Below are 22982 nucleotides of genomic sequence, written 5' to 3' on the forward strand. Positions count from 1 at the left end.
GATTTCTATCTCTGATCATATAGCCTCATCTTATCCCTGAGTGACATCAATTCCTATCTGCTCAGAGATGACAGGTTGGTATTAAGGAAGATGATCATCCTAAACAAGTGTAAGCGATGACACAAGCGTGCATTTTCTAATGCTTATTTCAATGAAAAAGTTCTCAATCATGCTAATTAGACAGATTGAGGCTGAGATGTATGCTAATCTGCATATCTAATGAATATCTTCAGTAGGCTCATTTACATAACTGTATCTAATCCAATAAAGCAAGTTCAAAGGTACTTTAGTAAGATAGGCCATAATAGACAGCCAGACAAAAAACTTCAAACATGATTACGTATAAAAGATTTTAAACTAATGGAGAACAGTCTAATTACCAAAATGTAAATTAAATTAAAATGAGCAAATCTAATGAAGCAAAAAACAACCTAAAGATCTACCCAATCATTTATATGTCCTTGCCTACTCAGACATGAGAAAACTAAAATTTAGAACAATGATGGTTCTAAATGAGTCTGAGTGACAACACGATTGTGCATTTTCAAATGCCCGTCTCAGCAAAGAAGCTCTTGATCACACTAATAGGACAGGATGAGGCAGAGGTATATGCTAATCAGCATGTCTAATGATGATCCACTGTAGGATCATCTGCATAACTGTAACTAACACAATTAAACAGGAACTGCTTAAAGATACATTGGAAAGTGTTTTATGCTCTGCGTACTTAATAATCAGACATTCATTTTGAAGAGCTTAGAACAAGCCACACTGGCCTCAAAACTCAACAACAGCCAACTAACCAATAAACAATCAAACCAAAATACAAAACAACCAACCAACTTACTACCAACCAACCAACCAACCAATAAGCAAATAGGCCAAAAAACCAACCAACAAAATCCCCAACCAATAAACAAGAAGGCTGAATAACCAACCAACCAACTGAACGAACAACCAACCAAAAAACAAAACAAACAAACAAAAGCCAACTTACCAACCAACCATCAAACCAGCAAACCAACACCCCAACCAATAAACAAAGAGGCTGAACAACCAACCAACCCACCAACCAAAGGGCAAACCATGTACCAACCAACAGAGAAGTTGTGTCAGATCTGACTGAACAACTATAATCAGCATGACCTGAATGGTTGAACACCTTCACAGACATATGAGAAATGTTCACTATTTCTATGAGTACAGGTGTTCAATTCTGTAAAATTCCAGTACTGACACAGAATAACATCAGCAATCAGGCCATGTTCAAAGGCACTGAAACCATGTTTCTTTTCCATTACGATTCTCAGATTGAACGTTTGCAGCACCTTAACGCTATGACTACACACGTAGTAAACTGCTACTGTGACTGGCCTCCTCTGCAGCTCCTCTGGTTTCACGTGCTTCCTTTCCCTCCTACGTCTCTTCCCTCCAGAGGGACCGTCAGAGGAAGTTGTTCTGGCCTCTGGCACCGTTCTGTTTCTTTGCCATTCGTTCTCTGCCCATCAAAAATTGGATGAATTAATTTCCTCAATGCGGTGGAGATCATGTGGCTAAGAACACAGAGCACGGAGTGCAACACAGAGAGAAGATACTGTACAATAATTTGAAAAGGAAATAACACAAAACACTATTTAATTATATAGCTATTTATTCAGTAAACGCCAGAGTACACCCTGGAGAAAAGGACCCTGAAAAAACAAAAAGCAATTGGGTCAGAAAATAGAAAGATGGATGGTTTAAATTAGATTACCTGAAAATAAAATCTAATCTCTGTTTGTGAACTTAAATCATATGAAAAATAGTGAAAACATAGATTAAAGTAGATTTAGTCAAGTGCTCTAAAGCTTCCTGGTAGACGGCTGCGTTGACCTTGGACCTAAGGAAACACAGTAGACCAACACCAGCACATGACATGGCACCCCAAACCATCACTGAATATTTACACTTGACCTCAAGCAATGGATTCTGTGCCTCTCATCTCTTTCTCCAGACTCTGGAACCTTGATTTCCAAAGGACATGCAACATTTACTTTCATCAGAAAACATAACTATGGACCACTCAGCAGCAGTCCAGTCCTTTTTGTTTTTAGCCCAGGCGAGACGCTTCTGACGCTGTCTCTTGTTCAAGAGTGGCTTGACACAAGGAAAGCGACAGCTGAAACCCATGTCCTGCATACGTCTGTGCGTGGTGCTTCTTGAAGCACTGACTCCAGCTGCGGTTCACTCTTTGTGAATCTCCCTCACATTTTTGAATGGGTTTTGTTTTACAATCTTCTCCAGGGCATGGTTATCCCTATTGCTTGCACACCTTTTTCTGCCACATTTTTTCCATCCCTTCACCTCTCTGTTAATGTGCTTGGACACACAGCTCTGTGAACAGCCAGCCTCTTTAGCGATGACCTTTTGCGTCTTGCCCTCTTTGTGCAAAGTGTCAATGGTCGTCTTTTGGACAACTGTCAGGTCAGCAGTTTTTCCCATGATTGTGTAGCCTACAGAACTAGACTGAGAGACCATTTAAAGGACTTTGCAGGTGTTTTGAGTTATTTAGCTGATTTCTGAGATACTCAATTTGGGGTTTTCATTAGTTGTCAGTTATTGTCATCAACATTAAAAGAAATAAACACTTGAAATATGTCAGTCTGTGTGAAATGAATGTATGCATTATTACTGAATTACTGAAATAAATCAACTTTTTCACGATATTCTAATTTTATGACCACCACCTGTACACCCACTCATTGGAAATGACCAAAATGTTGGCAAACAGGACTTTGGATTATCTGAAAGCATTTTTCTATAAAATTCCCAATTGGTGGATGAAGTATTGCCACAGCTATTGAAGAGGTCATAATAGAAGGATTTCAAGCTAGTCTGTCCTTGACCCTCATGGTACAATGTATGATTTCCTGCATGTATGTGCACTCACAAGCTGCACACAATATTCACAAAAGTGATTTACACTGCTTGGGTGTGGATATTGGTTTTTCTGAGACACAGGAGCGTCTGCTGCCTATTAATGAGACGACCAAACCAGTCGTATGTATGCGTTTGGACGATAAAGGAAAACACCAAAGCTCGTGCTTCAAATTACATAATCCAAGGCTCTGTCACCTTGGTCAGACATTTGACATTTCTGCGTAACATTGTGTAGAAAAACAACAACATCACCCAGAGAGACCAATAAAGCAAAGCAAACAAATTTCTTATCAAATCACTGCAACCTGCTGGAAATTTTGTTGTAAAGCCAACAAAGGGAGAGAGTGAATGGCCAGGCGAGCAGAGTCATGGGGTTTGTATCGAACGGCTGCAGCACTTGGGCTGTTATTTGTGGATGATTGGAGGTCTATATCATCCATGAAAACTCTACCACCTCTGGAGGAGGTTTCCTGTTGGGAGAAAGCCGATATTTGAAGTGCAACATCTCAGGGGGAAGTGAAACACGAGGGAGTGGAGCGAGACACCAACAAATTTATAAAGATGAAATGCCTCACAGCTGCAGCGCGGGAAGAAACGCTCTTTGTTGTCGAACAGATGGTAGCACTTGGGACTTAGGTTATTTGTGAAAGCAAAAGTTCAATTTCAAAGAGGTGAGGCATTGAAATGGAAACACAGAAGAGTGGGATTAAATGTGTGTAAACGTGCACTCATGTTTAACTGCTCCATAGTCTCAAAGCCCTCAGGAATAATATCCCTAAACCAAATAAATACACTACTGTTGTGCAGCGTCACTGAAATTACGGCAGCTGAAGATGTATCGTTTCCAAAATTTAAAAGGCCCATGTTACGCTAAATCAACTTTTCTGTGCTTTAAACATGATAAAAGTGCTATTTGGGCTTCATACACATGCCCAAAGTGTTTTTTTCATTGATTCCCTCAATCGTTAGTTAGAGGGTGATTTGCTCCTTTCTTACTGCAGGGTGAGCCCAAACACCTCGCTCCAATTTGATGACGCGTTCCCACTTTGATGACAAATTTGAGGTGGCACTGAGCTGGAGAAGCCGCGCCTCCAGGAAGCTCTCTGCCATGATTGACATGTAAACAGACACGCCCACAAAGGTGAGCATTTCAGCGTCCTTCACGCAGTGCTATGTATGTATTTTCTACAGTCTATGTATGTACCGGTGAACGCCCCGCCCCCACGTTCTGTCTCATCTTTATAAAGCAGCATGAGCCTGGAAGTCAGTGTCCCATCTATAGACACGCCCACTCAGGAATATGTATAAGTAGGACGCAAATCAGCCTGTTTGTGTAGAGTTGCTCAGAAAGTGACTTTTCAGAGGCTAAAACTCTGGAAAACAGGCGAGTTTGCGAAAATTGACCTCAAATACTGTTTTTGGGGTTCTTAGAACAAATGGAGAGGGGTGAAAAATAGTATGACATGGGACTTTTCAGAGGCATGAATGTTGGCTCTGTCCAAAGTCAGATACAGTTACTGATGTAGAGGTACCACTGAGTCACTTTATGGACCTTGGCTTTTGTTAAATGCTTTGAAAAGTAAGGGTTGAATGACTTCAAACTGTATTTTAGCTTTGTAGTTGCACTGGTTGTCGTCTGTCAAGTTGATTAAAGTTTAACTAGTTTTTGTTTTTTTTCTCTAGTTGATATGGCAAATGGGGAGGGGCCAAACCAGCATGATGTGTCCTTTGACGTCTCCTAAGACATTAGAAATAAATGGAAAATAATTCCAGCAATTTCATTTTGTTTTCTTTTTTGAAATATTAAGGTTTCATTTATTCAGAAAACGTTTTTTCAGGAAATTTGATCCCCTGACATGTCCAGTCTTCCTCAGAGGTGATTGCTTTGATGTATCCTTACGAGTTCTTTCATGAGGAAAGCATCAAAATCATCTAAGCGCTAATAAGGACAATTGAAGGCCATACGTAGATGCTTTTATGTTTTCCAAGTTATTATTATTAAATTAAAGCAATCACCTCTGAGGAAGACTGACAGTTGGCAGTCGAAATATGTCAGGAGAATACATTTCCTGAAAAAAAGTTGTCTGAATAAACAAAACCTTAATATATGAATGGAAAATAGCCTGAAATGTGTGCCTTTAACTGGTCTGACCATTTCAGCATTCAGCATTCTCACTCACAATTTCATGTGTAAATGCAATTTGTTTTGTAATTAAGGGTTTTGGGTCTTTGAGATAAATTCTGAGGGGTAAAAAGAATTTGACATGTAATCAGCCTGATAAAGAGTGTTTCTCATTTAAGTTCAATAAAAAAATCAAATTTGACCTTTATTGGACAAAACATGGAATGCATTTCTATAAAATGTACCAACATTAAAGTACGGGAGTCATTTTTCACAGGCCCCAAAATGCTTGCAGTAATAAAATAGAGTTTTATGAGGCGTTTATAGTCTGTAAGTCCTATTTTCATGCTTGCATGCATTTCTTGACATTCAGACTGCATCAAAATATCTGTCTTATATTTGCACATCACAGAAGTGTGGAGAGAGTGCAGGTCACGGTGCGATCTCCGATTTTCTGCATTCTTCACGGAGCTTTGGATTCCAAAGGCCTCTCCTTTTATCCCTGATATCATTAGAAGAGGACTGGTTATTTATCCAATTGATTTGGGCTATTGGTGAGATTAGTGAGACTTAATTATTTGAGTGAGGGTGGCATTTGAGAGGAGAGCTTTGGCCAAGAGGAGGCCACGGTCAACTATCTTCAGCACCTGTTTATCTCAAATCACTGCACTGATGCTGAATAGGGATGTACGTACACCATTTCAACCATTTAAATACACACAAGTTCAAGCCTAAATATAATATAGATAATTAAATTAAGCTAAAATAGAAGTTTGTTAACAAATGAAAGAAGACGAGTCTCACAAGGAGTTAAATAACAGATGCGTATGATATGCTATAAACAGGGAAGGAGTATGAAACAGCCACTGCACAGACTGTCAAACCACTGTGAAAAATGTGGAAGAGATTTTTTTTAGTTTCTGAATCGTCTTTGTTTTACTGTTAAATAGCTGCACGTCAAATGTGCATTATAGGATTTTTTTTGCTTCCAGTTTGCGCATTTAGGGTTTGATATATCAAAAGTTTGTGTGCATAAAAACGTGAAATTTAACACACGGAGGATCGAACAGGCGAAGCTGGAGCTGCTGGTGGTGGTTGCTTATGCATATTGACAGGCAGGTGTTAACTGCCACAGTTTTACTCACAGATGGCTTCCGATATCATTGGAGGAGGAGATGTATAGTAAGAACTAAAAAAGACAGAGAGAATGGTTATTTCCTGCTGAGTTAACATTTCTGGAATTAATGAATCAATAATATAGGTTGTTCTTCTTCTATTGGTCTATCTTTACTTAACTTCATCTGCTGTTATTTTTGTTTTCCACACAGCATTGACTTTTACAGCCTCCCATACAGTATTTCTCCTGCTTAGATTGACATTTGTTAGCTCTGATTTAAATATATGTGAATTCAGCTCATCCTCTAACCTTCAACATTTCATTTAGTGCTTGCTGTCAGTCTGCTCTCCCAGATTTTCCATGTTGGACGGACACCGAAACCTTTAACTAAAGCCGCTCCACCACTTTTGCACCTGTTGTTATCTCCCCACGCAGTGTCAGTAAACCACCCGCAACAGGTGAATTTGCGGGTGCACCTGATTCCTTCAGTTGGGATCTTATGGCCTAACTCACCTTGTTTTGTTTGTCATTGATTATTGTCATTCCCTTGTTCATCTTGTTAAGATTATTTCTGGTCCAGCCTGCTTTTGATCAAATTCACTTATGTATGTTTACCAGAGTTGGGATGAATTACATTTTTTAGTTACAATTTTGTCTTCAATTATACTGTATATGTTTAATTACAACTTAATTACGATTACGTGACCGGCATTTTTTCAATTACAATTATTATTTTCCCCTGAAAATCAATTCCAATTACATTCTCAATTACTAAAGTTCACATTCAATTAATCACAATTACTGAGCCTTTAATAGATAACCTCATAAAACTTGTTAGCTTTTTGTTGGCATCTGTAATGATAACTGTTCAGATTGACCCATGTCTTAAAAAACACTAAATTATATGACCTATCATAATATCTTAATTCGTTTCTTATCTTTTGGTTACTTTGTTAGGCGTCCTAATCAATGAAAATATTGGTATTCATATTTTTATTGTGGGCATCTGAGCATTTTTTCTGTCAGTATACCCCTAGATGTATATCTTTTAAAGACATGGTAAAACGATGCTGAAGAGAATTGACAGGTATACTTAATATGAGACTTATTTTAATAATTATTAACGACGTATGTGTAAGACATAGAACTGTAACATGGTTCACCAGGTGTGCCTTTAATTACAATGTTTTTATAGAATGTCCATCAAAGTTAGTTATCTGAAGTCAGTTAGAATTAAATTACAATTATAACAGCAATATTTTTGTTCAATTACAATTAGAGCTATAATTATGTCATCATTGTAATTAATTACGTAATTACAATTATAATTGATCCCAACCCTGTAGTCAACCGTAACCTAGACTAAGTTTGACACATCTGATCTAAGCCTATCAATAGATATAACTAGTATTTGTCATGTGTTTGCAGTCATGTGTAACTATGTTATATTTCTCAGCAGCACTGGTTCATTCTGCCTGTTATTGCTCCTGTGTGCAGGTACATGGCCATCATCTATCCCCTGCAGCAACGCATGTCCTCCACGGAGACCAAAGTGGTGGTGGCTGTGATCTGGGTACTGGCTCTGCTCCTGGCCTTCCCTCAGTACTACTACTCCAACACGGACGAACTCCCGGGACGGGTGGTGTGCTACATCGACTGGCCCGAGTACACCATGTGTGACTTCAAAAAGATGTGAGTGTGCGTTAACGTGCGAATCCCACCTGTTTTCACGAATGGAAGTACAGCGGAGGCAAAAGTACACACATGCTTTTTGAAATTAAAAGTGCAAATACTTGTGTTCAAACGTACTCTGGAAAAAGACTCGCTATCCTTGAATAAAACCAGCATTATGTTAAAAAATCTTGCTAAGTACAACTGTGGCCATACCAGCCTGTCATTGTCCGATCTCGTTAGATCTCTGAAGCTAAGCAGGTCTGGTTCGTAGGTGGATGGGAGACCATTGAGAATTCCAGGTGCCACAGTGGGGGACAGTCACTCCAGTGGTATCTGTCATTGTGTCCTTGGGCAAGGCACTTCACCCACATTGCCTAGTATGAATGTAGTGTATGAGTGAGTGTTGGTGGTGGGCCGATGACGCACTATGGCCGCCTCACTTCCGTCAGTCTTCCCCAGGGCAACTGTGGCTACAATAGTAGTTTACCACCTCTAAGTGCGGAGTGAAAGAATAATCCCTTAATTCTGTAAAGCGACTTTGAGCGTCCAAATAAGCGCTATATATAATTGATGTATTAATATTAACTAAAAATGAATAACCTAATATAACGGTGACATGCGTTTTGTTGATGACTAATTGTATTATTTATATATAATGGTACATTAAAATATATAATTATAAAATTATACTATTGTCAAATTTATTACTTTTTGTCATTTGGACATTTCTCACATCATCAACCCACAAATGCTTAGCGTGGTGATTCCCATAGTCTTAAACTGGCCATAAATCCCAGTTTTCTTTTGTAAAAAGATCAAAGGATTCCTTTGAAAGTGATCCTACCAACCAAATAAAATGGCAGATTCAACCTGAAGGCCTTAAGTTAAACATGTCTGAATGGATAATGAAGCTAATGAGGCACTTGTTGATCTATTTTTGTTTTTTAACTTTAGGTCTCTCCAAAATCTTTCAGAAACAGTAAAAAGTCTGCTACAGGTGAATAGATACATCTCTTCAAACAGTAAATATACTGTTTCTTGTTAAAAAGACTCCCATCTTATCCTTCAGAATCAGTGCCCCATAGGTCAAAGCTTAGAACAAGAATCCCCACTTACTATAGCTTTTTACACTCTTGTTTGCTCTGAAGCTGTTACTTGACTGAATATATAGCAAGGAAACTGGATGTGATTCTTAAAAAGAGCTAAATGCAAACACAGCCTGTGTGGTCCACTTCATGCATCCATCAAATCCCCCCGGGTCCTTTCTGTCGTTCCCTCTGATAGAGCGTTTTGGTGTTCATCTGTTCTATTGATTCCGACTTCTTGGTGCTACTGTGCTATCATTCTATTCTAAAGAAAGGGCTCTTAAGATTTGTCTCTTCAGCTGAATACAGCCCCGATATTTACACCTAGCTCAACTGCAGAAGAGCCTTAAACAAAATGCAGAAACATTTTTAAACTTGTGTGACTCAGGGAGGTCAGAAATCAGGCCAAATGTACTTAAAACTGAGTTGAATGCTCCATCTGGTAGATCTGCTGCTGTATCTCAATTGGATGATGATGTTGATGTGAGCTTTTCAAAAAAAAAAATGTAAAGGAATGATAATCACTTACATTAATGGTCCTGGTTTAAGCAATTCAAGATATCATTTGTTATAGCTGCCATTTCAACTGATAAGTCACCCCAAATCTATGGCCCCCGCCCATTACTCTTTGACCCTACCCAGCCAGTGAAACTACGTATACTGAGCTAATATGTTAGGGGGGGGGGCCCGACCGTCTCAGAGTCAATTATTGGAACAAATTCACTCTTAACACACCTCTTTTACCGACCAAAGACGCAAATGCTAGATTATTAAGATAATCATACATGTTGTTAAACTTGTTCAATATTTCCTCGTGTGTTTTATGGAAAGCAAATGACTCCCGACCCTTGATATGTGACGTGGAACTGAATGTAGCCAATGAAGAAGTGAGCTGACTGAGAAACACGTGAAGCTGCGAACCGGGTTTGAATTCCCATCTCTGAGTTCAACAGAGTTCAGTGGGATCGCATTGAAATATCTTAAACATAGTTGAGATACCACCCAAGAACATTTGGCATCCCTCTGTTGAGCACACACCAGAATGATGCATCCTAACACTCTATCTTTATGCTACACGGCTGCAAAGGAAGCAGCAGAAGCTGTGACCGCTGCTATCTTGTACTCCTTCATCCCAACATCGAGGTTCAAATGAGAGGCAGGAGGCAAAATGTTTGGCCGGTGCTGGTGTTAAAGCAGAACTAAGCAACTTTTTCACCTTAATAAATCCGTCTTGTGGTCCCTGTGAGGGTAATACAATTGTTTATGGGGTGATTGGTCTTTCACTTCCCCCTGCTGTTTCTGGCCAGAAAACCAAACTTGCAACTCTCCTTGCCTTCGACCCGGTGGGTCCAATGCAAACTAATGCTAGATTATGACCAGCCCCGTGGCTGCACACGGTTGTATACAAATTTCCTTATCTCAAACTTATATCATGGCGGAGCCAGCAAAAAAAAAGGCAGAGAAGACCTTTGTCCGAGGAACTGAGCAACTCCATGCAGTAACAGCTCAGCAGCAACGCACAGCAATCACGCACACTGTCGTCGCAGCAACAGGCACGCACACACACTCACAACCCAGCGCTCCATTAGTCAGCACACACACAAATATCCATCTATCATCTATCTATCCATCCATCCATCCATCCATCCATCCATCCATTTTCAGAGCCGCTTTGTCAGCACACAAACAAACAGATCACACACATTTCCACTCTCCCTTCCGTTTTAATCCCACTTCATTCGTTTATTTTACTTGTCTCTCTTCCTCATACTGTTCACATGGTCACATGGGACTATACGTGTGAAAGCACCCTTAGTGTCACTGTTGTATGAGGATTTTTCAGTGATCAGTTGTTGGAGAGCAAAGTGGGGGGGTGGGGGGGAGTTTTTACGACAGCGACATAACCAAAAGGGACCTTTAGGGGGAGCGCTATGCGCAAGTTACTTAGTTCTGCTTTAATCTTCTCTGTGTACTAGGGATGGGCGATATTGACAAAAAAAAAAAATGTATCACGATAATTTCTGGTATCTATCACAATAATGATAAAAATCACAATAAATAAAAACTATACATAAAAAAATAAATAAAGAAACAACTTATTGTAAACCGATACCTTACAAACACAAGTAAATTCTAATACATTAACACTAGACACATTTAAAAAGATAACTGCTGACTCACAGAGTTCATGAGCTGATATTTCATGGAATATATTTGTGCATGTGGATCACTATTAGTGTTATTGTATGTAATTCATTTATTTCCTCACTTGAAATAAAATTATTTTCACAAAAAAAAAGCACATGAAAAACACAAATAACTCCATTAGTGTTTTTACTGCTGATGAATCTTGTTTCATTTATCTGATAATGAGTTACATAAAGTTATGAATGATAAATAACTCTCTGATTTCCTATAATTAAACCAGATCAAGCTGATGATTTAATCTTCAGTATATTTAGGTGTAATAATCTCAATAGTTACATTAGTCTAATGGGACCAGCTTTGTCTGTGAACACGTGAAATACAGTTAAAAAATATTGCGTTTCACAAATTGGGATGGATGAATAGTTACATTAGTATTTATGCTTAACATTTATTTCACAGTTTTTCTCCTTCCATACAAGTGTTAAATCTGACCATAAAGTCGTAATTTAAAAAAAAAAAAAAATTGCACATGGAGAGAAAATAATAAATAATTTTCTTATTTATTTTTTGCTTCTAGCACCAAATGATCCACGGCTCAGTGGTTGGGGACCACTGCTTTATGGTGTGTCTTCTTAGTTTAAACCCTCATTAAAGTCATCAACAGATCAACACCTGTACACTGTACTTTTTACTTGTATTTGAGAAAAGAAGTTGGGGCGGTACTTAAACTTTTTCCAGATCAGATTTCAAGTATGTGTATTTTAAGTCCTTTTGTGTGTACTTTTATTAAGAATGTGTGTACTTTTTCCTCCTCTGATGCACAGCAACCCATCACACCACATCACGCTGGCAGCCTGCAGTCCCCCTCTCATCTTCTGCTTTAGTGTCATTTCTCCATAGAAATCCAGGTTGTTATCCACATTTCAGCTCCTGTATTGTTCCTCATCATGAGTAGTCTGATGGACTTATTTATGTATCACTAAAACAGTAATCAGTAATGTGTAACAGCCAAGTGAGAGCCCAGAGTGCCACTGATATTGTAAATAACGTGTCTGATTAAAGCTGACCTGGGGTCAGATTGCACATGTCCATCTTTGTTCTGGCACCACATCTGCTGCTGCTATCAAAGCCTGTGGGATTTAATAAGTTAGATCTCAGATGAAGATATTAATAGGTGACATTGTGAGTGAATGTTCAAAGACAAAAGTTGTGTTTGATGGACTGTCTGACAGCTGTTGCTCCCAGTCCCCGCCCCCTTCCCGGTGCTGGAGCGCCCTGTTTTTTACAGTGTATGATCTGAATGAGTAGAAGATGGAATTGGCGACTTTTCTGCTTGAAAGGTAATTATTGCTGCTTGATTTACATTATGTTTGATTTGTAATTGTTACACTAGAACTCTGTAGTGCATGTGTTGTTTGTGTTCGTGCAGTAGCCTCCGTGTGGGCTGCTGTGTTGTTGCTGTTGCTGCTGAGGTGTGTGCACATTGAGAGAGAGAAGAACTGCAGTAATATGCTTTTAACAGAGCATGTTATATTACTCTGATGTTGCTGTCAGGCTAACATTAGCTTGTTAGCGCCTCTGAGGGAGGGACTTTGGAAAGTTTGGAGGCAGGGCAAGAGAGCAGCGGGGAGGGAGGTGGAGAGAGGGATTTGAGAGTTGCGGACTGCTCCTTTAAGTCAACCACTTTTTTTTGGGTAATGTCCTGTACTTAAACTTAATAGTGACTGATAGTTAGCATATGTTTACATGTGTTTTATGTTTGTAATAGTCATTGATATCTTACATTCAGTAAGCAGCATGTCTTTGTTGTGTTTTTAGGTCTTTGAATGAGATCAAAGGTCAACCCAGCACATTGTCAATCATCTTTAAGGCTTGTTAGCTATGTATCTAGCAATAGCAGATCAATTTCCTATCAGAATCTTTTTATTTTTTTTAAAGGCATTGATATAACTATTTTATATTATACTGGTATAAATGTAAATAAATAAATATGTGACTGAGATTTTATCCATTGGGATTTTTTCCAGCCCTTGAAGACTCTGTCTCCCAGTGGTTTCCCTTCCACTGTGATGGAGAAGAAGACAGCATTAAAAGCTGTTAAATGTGTTAAAGAGACTGCACTGCCTTTACAAGTTTGGCCTAAAAGCTTCTAAATGTACTTATGAATAATAATAATAATAATAATAATGCATCAATTTTATATCGCGCTATTTTGGGGCAGACTGATGGAAGCGAGGCTGCCATAGTGCGTCATCAGCCCCTCCGACCACCACCAACACTCACTCACACACTACATTCATACTAGGCAATGTGGGTGAAGTGCCTTGCCCAAGGACACCAATGACAGATACCACTGGGGCGACTGTCCCCCACTGTGGCACCTGGAATTCTCAGTGGTCTCCCATCCAACTACTAACCAGACCTAGACCTGCTTAGCTTCTGAGATCTAACGGGATTGGGCAATGACAGGCTGGTATGAAAATCCCTTTCTCTAAAAAATGGGCTTTATAGAGTTTGTGATACGCCATCATATATTGCAGCAAAGCATCATGGGTTAATGAGGATAGTGTTACAGCAGGTTATTTCTATGTAGTGAAGCACCATTGAGCTTGCTTTGTTTATATTGGCAGTTTTATTCATTTATTTTTTATTTTGGCAAATTCTCTCTTACCAACTAAACCATTTAAAGACCATTTGGTAATACTAGGACAATACAAACATCTTTTTACCAGTGAATGCTATTTCAATCTATCATTCTCACTGTTTTTTTTTTATGAACATTTTTGTTCCTCTACTAATATTCCTCAATTCACTTTCCTAAAGCTGTTTTTATACACAACATAGCTCTCATACACTCTGTGTAAATGAAGGCTGGAAAGCTTCAACGCCTTAAGGGTTTAACTTGGAAGGGTAACCAGTGCAAGCTGTTACAGGTTAAATAAGAGTTACGACATGTTTACCAAGATACCTGCTCATAACCCAACAGCAGAGGAGCTGTGAATACTGTGGATGAAGTCCCATGAGGTCCATCAGGACTTGGATCAATACCTTGTTACTGGAGTTCTGGTTTCAAGGCCTTAAAGGTATCTGAGGATTCAGGAAAATCAGTTTAGCCTTGTTTTCTTTATCGAACAGTTTTAAGTGTGGCTTTAGTTGCTACATTTGCTAATTAACGTAGATCTATAGAAATGTATACAGCGTGGTTTAAAAAAAAAAAATCACATTTATTGGATGGTCTGGAAATTGGCTCAGTATTTTACTCTCATTTGATTGTTGAGGGATTGAAGGAGTAGATAGAGAAACGACGATAGAAATAAGCCTACCATTAACCAAAAAATCTTCTATTCTGTGTTTAAACAAACCGTAAATAGTGCAGGAAAGGCAATCAGGAGATTTGGTTTCACCTGAGTGAAAACAGACAGGTACAGAGTGGGAAACCTAAAGCAGACACCAACAAAATAACTACAAACCAAAATAAAGACCAGCTGACTCAAAATCCAACAGGAAAGAGTAATTGAAATAGGATATACTGTATAACCCAGGACTTGTCAATTCGCTCCAACAACAATCAGCCAAATATAATGTTCATGGACATAATATTTTCATTTAAATGTTCACCTGCACTACTCTTCCATGCACTACTGCACTATTATCTTATTATTATTATTATTGTATTTTTATTTTATTTCATTATTATTATTATTATTATTATTATTATTATTATTATTATTATTATTATTATTATTATTATTATTATCTTGTTATTTTTATTTAGTTTGCACATATTAGTCTAACTACTCTTATATTTATGTTTATACTTTTTTTTAATTTATTTTTCTTTATTCTAGTTGATTGTTATTATTTAATGTTACACTATCTGAGAGAGCACAGGTCACCAAAACAAATTCCTCGTGTGTATTCATACACTCTTGGTCAATAAAGTTGATTCTGATTCTGATTCTGATTCTGATATCAATCAAAACCCAACACAAAAAACAAGGACATAGTCATAAACAACCTAATACCAACAAAAGACAAGAATCCATATTTCTTAATTCATCTCAAACTCCAAAGATCATAACACTTCCTGGATAACCTGGAAGATATTTTAGATGACAGTGATTGTGTGATTGAGTGTTTTTAAGCATAGTGAGCTTTAACTTGAAGCTTTATCTATGCATCATATGTACAACACAAAGGCTTCAGGCACATTTGTCATAAGTCCTTAACAAGCAGCCATGGTTACTAACTGGTCCGTAGCCCCATGCACATTTTCAGCGACGGTTTGTAGAGAATATCTGTGCAGAATAACTGTAGATGTAATGCAGCCTTTCATGAGCTCCTCATGCTCTTTACAACACAGAGAATCCATGTGAGTTCTCATGACGGAGCAGAGTTCCCATTGACCCCATGTGGTGGTAGCCACTTTTGATCTTGCGTCACGCATGTTTGTGGTGGTATTTTCCTCCTCAGAATCAGTAGGATATGATGGCTCACTGTCCTCACAAACATTATCCCCCTCTAGCTGCAACAGGTAACCACTCACACCCATTTAATATCAATTTCATTTATCCTCACCGGTCCGCAGCGTTTCTCCCTGCTCCGTCACACCTGAATCTAATGATGATCAGAAAGCCTGATAACAATCAACTGAGCAGGTCCGATTTTAAAAAGCAGGCTTCAGTGGTTCATTGTGAGCTTCTACATTCATTTACAGGCTGCAAAACAGCACATAGAAATGCTGAGTAATATTATTCTTATAAGTTATAGATGTACATTTTTTGTCTCATAATTTAATGATATTGTGATGAACTTATTGGTAGTGATTGATTTGTGGTGTTGAGTTTCCTGCAATGTCTGGTAAAGGGGTAATAGTATTTTTTATTTATAGGAAATTTCCTTATTTTGTCCTTGAAATACCTAAAAGTAATGGATGCAGGCTCACGATCTCACAGGCTCGGTTGATCCTGCGCACGCTCAAGAAGCAGGGCGAGGACGAGCACACCTCGTCCTTTTCCATCCCACCCATTCAGGCTCAGCACAGTGCGCGCCTGTGATATGCGAGGCGCCCTGTTCTCATATCTTGTGCACGTGCTCAGCAGCAAACGAGTCAAAAGAGCAGCTGCTGCATTTTCCTCCTCCTCCTCCTCCTCCTCCTCCTATCGCTCATTAATTACAGCTATAAACATGTGTAAACACCCACTTCCTGTCTGTAACTCACTGCTTTATTTGAAACTGAGCTTACGGTGTGCTCATCTGTCTGTTTCCTTGTGGTAAATATTTACACACAGACACTTTCATAGACAAAGTGAGGCACATACATTCACACGCATGCGATGTTATGTTTTAAAAGACAACAGGTCCCTTTAACCTTTACCATCAAATTAACTTCTTTAGCCTTTCCAGACCTCGCTAATATTCAATTCAATTCAACTTTTTTTATATAGCGCAAATTACAACAAAGTCATCTCAAAGCGCTTAACAAAATATAGAGTCCACAGTAGGAAAGAAAGAACCCAACAAGATCCACATGAAGAAGCATTTAGCGACAGTGGGAAGAAACAACTCCTTCTTTTTTATAGGAAGAAATCTCTAGCGCAGGGGTGCCCAATCCTTGTCCTCAAGAGGGAAACAACTAAAACATGCTAGATAGGGGCCCTTGAGGACCAGGATTGGGCACCACTGCTCTAGCGAAACCACGTTCAGAGGTGGCAGCCCTCTGCTTCGACTGGTTGGGTTAGTGAACAGAAGGGCAAACAGGACTAGAGTGTCCCAGACTAGTTGAGCCGTCAACCATTGATCTATACTGAAGACCACACTATCTGGGACCAATACTTGCCTGAAATGAGAATGCACTGGGACCAAAACGAGTCAAGACCAGGACCATAAAAATCAATTCTTAAAAACCACGAAAAGTTACAGAGCATTCTCTTTCATTTCAGTTTTCTTTTAAATACATGTCTAAAAGAGTTGCATGTGTGAAACTCTTCTAAAGCATGAAATTATTGCAAAGAATAATTCTTTGCATGTATCTTAAAGCTACTGATGAGTCCAGAATGAATTTTAATATCTGAAAATAAGACATTTATTTTTCTGGTGAATAAGGCCTAAAGTAAGTGTTCAGAGGTATTTCTGACTAGAAATAAGATGGACTGATGTCAAAAAAGACTTCCAGGTAGGCAGAACGATCAGTGAGCTAATGGTAAATGATTGAAGTCACATGGCAACAGGTTCAAGTGCTTCTCCTTATGATAGAGTTAGAGTAGAAGAATAGTAGATCAGTGCTAGTCTCGACTGGGCTTGAAAGGAAATATTTCATCATTATTTAATAAGATACATCTCTATTATCATTATTGCACACCTGTGCAATAATGATGCTGTCTAATCAGCAACTTGGTATGCCACACCTGTGAGGTGGGATGGATTATGTTTGCAAATTATATTATATATATTATACTATTTGTGATAAATAGGTCTTTTGTGAATATAGAAAATGTTTTAGATCTTTGAGGTGAGCTCAAGAAAAATAGGAGCAAAACCAAAAGTGTTGCGTTTAGATTTTTGTTCAGTGTATATTTGACACTTTAATATGGGTCATTCATGAACAGACCAGGTCTAGTTTACTGTTCTAGTATTTCAGTTCGGTGTTTTTAATTTCCATGTTCAGTTCGTTTGTGGAACATGGGTTTGATTTCAGTGTTGCTGTATCTGTAGGTTGAGTTCTAATCCTGGTGTGGTTGCACTTTAATTAGCTTTGTTGGTCTTTTTTTGGTCAAGTTCCCTCTCCCTGAAACACTGTTGGTGGCTTTTTTTTTATTTTTTTTTTTTTAGAAATAAATAATGTACACAAATTCACTAAAGACGTGATATTTTTTTTTTATGTTAAAGCCTCCATGAATGTTATCTACATGTGGTCGAAAGGGAATACAAACAACACCAGCTGCTGTATATGCTCTGAACAATTGAGCGTGTATAGATTTTGTTTGTTTCACAGCTGGTTTAAATGATAAAGTTTCAAATTCCCAAAGTATTGTACATCTCTGAGGGATGCTTTTTTTCTGCTTTCATACTGATCAGGGAACTCCTTGGTTTAGCGAAGGTCATACTTCATCCCCAACAGACTAAACATGCTTTCCTATTCCTCATATTCCCAACGGGCTCCCTCCCAAACAGCGCCTCCTTTATTGAACAAGTGTCAGTGTACCAAAGGCCGGTGTCCGATAAGGACAGTCAGAGACAAATGCATTGATCAATAAGCAATTGAACAACTTATTTTAATCTTACAACATCAGTTAAATACAATCAAATCTGACCAACTTTCCATGTCTTATATTAGTTATGTAGATCTAGGTATAAACAAGTACACTAAAATGTATTGGATTCCTCATTTATTAGATATTTATACTGGCCAGGAAAACATGTACCAGCTAATTCTGGGCATCAGAAAAAGGCAAAAAAAAAAAAAAAAAAATCCAATAATAATTATCACAAAAAATGTAATACATTTTATTACAATTTGCTACTTACTCCTGTTAGGCCAGTTCAAATTTTAGATCTTTTATATCTTAATTTAAGTAATTTAAATAATAAAACATGTTCTCAAACGACAACCAGCGCTCCCAATCAGAAACTTTTGTTGCAACTTCTGTTTCCGTATCAACAATGTCTGTCATTCATGGATTCATAGCTTTCTGAGGAACATATTGGACTCTTTTCTTCTACAACTTACACGAAACTCTACAATTAAATATCAATTTCAATGATCTCAATATCACGGAGGCTGAAATATGAGCACAGTGCTCTTGCGCTACACTACAGGCAAGAATAAAATCTAAACTCTAAGACGAAACAGGTGTAGGAGGTGGAACAATGTGTGCTTTATTTTCTAAAGCTTTTCTGTTGGTATGATGCAAAAACCATTTTTTTTTTTCTTTTTTTCTGAAGATGGTTTTCATCATCTGCAAATCTGTTCCATGGAGTAATTTGGACCTTGAAGCCACTTTAATCATGTAAATCAGACACATGAGTAAATAAGCCGCCAACACTTGTAGCGTGAGATACACTCGACTTTCTGATTTGGTCTGGAGGTGTGACGACGAGGAGGAGGAGGAGGAGGAGGATGAAGCTCTTCCTAATCAGTGCGTCTGTCATTTGGTCGGAGGCAGGGTTTTATTTCAACGCTGTGCTTGGAAAGGCAGCCTCTGTCGTACGATAATGGGAGAATATGAATCAATTGTTGTCATCATTATCGTCTCGCTTCTTCTCTAAGGAGTCCTCCTAAAACTCTTTTTAAAGCTGATCGTTTATAATGAATGTGAAGTGTCTGGCAGAATAGTTTGACAGGGAGAGTCTTAGTTTTCCCACAAAGCTCCAATCTATTTCTTTTTCTTCTATGTCTTTAGTCTGCATGTTCCTATTGGGGATGTTTTTTTAACACTAAATCCAACTTTAACTATCTTATGGAGCATCCGGGCCACACAAATTAAAATTTTGAATTTGAATTTCTGAATTGTATTTTGTCAGTCTTCATAGTAATAACTAGGAAACCAATGTTACTCGATTTACAATACACATTTTGCACAAAGTTTATATATATATATATATATTTATATATATACAGTATGTATACAGTTTATACATTCACATCAAACATGTATACATATACATTCACATTTACACACATACATGCATACATACATACATACATACATATGCATGTACATATTAATAATATACTATTTAATATTTACTACACACATTTGATCAATTAAATTTGATATATAAAATAGTGTGGCAATATTCAAATTAATAATATTCTCTATCAGAATATATATATATTTTTTATGTCTATTTATTAAGTATTAATATATTTAATACCATGATATACATATTATATATTATTGCTGTCCTTTGTAAAACGATTGCTCTTCTTTCTTATACTTACTAACAATATATGATTTAAAAAGCTTTATTTTATTATTATTGTTATTAATAAAATAAATACAATTATTATTATTAGTATCTGGGTCACTCTGTAGACATTTTTTTTTTTGAAGGAGTTCTCAACCCAGGTCCTATACCTGGATTGTTGGAGTCCTGAATACTTACAGGAACTCCGTGACCAGGTTCGTTAACTCACATCATTTGAGTGTTGACTGCTTCTTTGGAGTCAAACTCATATGATTTGGGCTAATGAACAAAAGGGATCTGTGAGTCCATGACTTAGCAAGAAGATATGACTCTTGAATCTTGTTTGCTCATTAACAAAGTATAAGAAATTAATCTTAATTCTGTAACAGGAATCAATTCAAATGTAGCCTTAAATGTATCACAATCGTCACATTGGACATCAGCCAAAGCCTTGACCAATAGATGCTTTTATTTAGATTTGTGAATGAAGAACTTTATTAGTCACAGTTATTTATCACAAGGTCATCTTCACCGTTTTTCACAATCAGTCAGTCTGCAGAGCTTCTACAAATGGAAAAATAAATGGTCAGGATATATTTCATTATGATAAGAATTTTATTTTATCCCCCGTGGGAGAAACTTGGCCATTACAGCAGCTCACAGGGAATAAAAGACATTGTGAAGAATATCAAAAAATATTATTCTTCGAGAAAACTCAGCAGCAAAGGAGAGTACAGTTAAAGCATAACAGCTCACAGTGGACACCTTAAACATTATAAATAACTCACAAAGATGTGAATCAAAGTTAGGATTATGAAAAACCAACTTAATGATCTGCATTAGAGTTCCTACAGAACAACACTATTGAAAAAATCTACGTAAATTCTTCGAAAGCTTTGCTGGGACTTGCATTAAAACGATAGTCGGCCAGGATTATTTGGATTAAATGAAAATAGGGAAGTGGACAGATCCCAGTACGGGCTGACAGACAGCTGATACTGGCTGACAGGTAACTCGATGGGAGCAGCCCTTCCAATTCAACCTGCAGGAAATATTTTTATCCAGCATTTGACACTGTCAATCATGACATTTCATTATCTAAGCTGACGTATTTCAACTTCTCCTCAAATGCTATTCAATGGATAAAATATGATTTGGACTCAAGGAAACAGTGTGTTAACATTAACAGTGTAAAATCTGTTAAAGTCTTTCCTTGATGTCCTCAAGGGTCCTCAAGGGTCAATACTTGGTCCCTTATTATTTTCGTTATATATAATCAACCTTCCTAACACTTGTGTTGAGGTTGAATTTCGAATGTATGCTGATGATGCAGTCATCTACACAAGTGCAAAAAGTATTCAAGATGGCTTCTGCCATTCTGACCTCCACTCTGGTCCCTGTAAATTAATGGATTTTTAAATCCCACCTGCTACTCAATACAAAAAAAAAAAAAAACAGTTTGTATGATGTTCACTAAACAGTCTCACGGCATAAAACAATCTGGTGTATTTTTAAGAGGAGAAGAATTAGAATTTGTCTCAGAATTTAAGTACCTTGGTGTGACCCTTGACTCCTCATTAAGTTTTAAAAAACATGTAAAAAGAATATTGAATACAGTCAAATTTGATGTTTGAAATTTTAAACAAATTCATCAGTTCATACCATTTAGGGCTGCTAAAGTGTTTTTACATTCTATGATTTTATCACATATTGAATATTGTTTTACAAGTGGGTCATTAACTGGTGTAAACACTCAAATGAATAGAAAGCCCTAAAAGTTTTTGATAAAAAAAGCCAATGTCCTTCCATATTTGCAATATTTTACTAAAACATAATCTAGTGAGCCTAGATCATTTTAAACATTTGAAATATGCCTGTTTTGTTTACAAAGTGTTAAATGGATTAGCCCCTCCTCTCCTGTCGGACTTCTTTAATAAACCAAAGACTCACAGTGGACACGGGCCTCCTCAAGAACAACAGCCTTTGGACAAAATGCTGTGTCTGTGAAGGCCTGTAAGTTATGGAACAATCTCCCCCTCACTGTTAGGTAATGTCTCACATTTCCTATATTTAAAACCAAACTCAAAGTGTGGCTTAAAGCAAACCAGTCTCGTGACCATCAAGTGACTCTTCTTTTACTTATTCATTTCTGTTACATTGCTTGTTGTATTTTCTGTATTTCTGTCATCTGCCTAGGGACTACGGATGTAAATTTGCCCTGTGGCATGTTTACGTATGTTTTTGTTGTTTCAATGCAGATGTTCATTAATATGCATTGTCCCTATCAAATAAATAAATAATATTAAAGGAGTTTGCTTCTGTTTCTTTCTGATTTGTTGGCAATAGTGTGGTTTATGTTTTTAATTTGGGTTGAATTTTAAAAAAAAAAAAAGTAAAGCATGCTTTGTGAGGCATTGCTTAAAAAAGTAGATTATTAAAAGATAAATCCTTATTCAAGCCATTTACTGTATATTACACATCATACCAAGACAATTATGTGCTTGTTAAAGTATTGTCTAGATTAGATGATTGTAGTAGGTTTTTTTTCTCCCACTACAACATATCTTGTGTCGATAATGTCAAATAAAGAGTTGCAAAATACCCAGCAATCTTTGGGAAAATTACCCTTAAAATTATAGAGTTTACGTTTCAATTATCAAAACAATCTATTACAATAACCTGAAGAAAAGTCCTGAGGTTTGTGTTGTTATTTCTGTTAAAGACAGATGCAAGTGGTCAGAATTCAGAAAGATTTTGATTATATTATTGTACACGGAGGAAGAACCAACAGCAACCTGTGAAGCGTAGCTGGGACTGAAGCTCTGTTTTGTTCAGTGGAATTGATGCTTGGACTAGAAGTCGCTGGGGTGAGTTTCTATGAGTATGTTAATCTATACTCAATATGCCTAACAGTGTTTCTGAAGAATAACCTTCTTCAAAGAGTCTTTTTTTATTTAACGCAGATCAAAGACCTTTTACTTCAGCTGCACCAGAATATTACCTGTCA

General features: G+C 37.5%; 1 protein-coding gene across 1 annotated transcript in view; it reads left to right on the forward strand.

The window, feature by feature from the left end:
• tacr1a (tachykinin receptor 1a) overlaps positions 1–22982 on the forward strand; it is a 39634-nt gene that overhangs the window by 6597 nt on the left and 10055 nt on the right. The window contains exon 2 of the mRNA XM_028457567.1: positions 7656–7850. Coding sequence (XP_028313368.1) covers positions 7656–7850 — 195 coding nt within the window. The remainder of the gene's footprint in view (positions 1–7655; positions 7851–22982) is intronic.

The sequence above is a fragment of the Gouania willdenowi genome, chromosome 9, assembly GCF_900634775.1.
Source record: "Gouania willdenowi chromosome 9, fGouWil2.1, whole genome shotgun sequence".
NCBI classification, from domain to species: Eukaryota; Metazoa; Chordata; class Actinopteri; order Blenniiformes; family Gobiesocidae; genus Gouania; species Gouania willdenowi.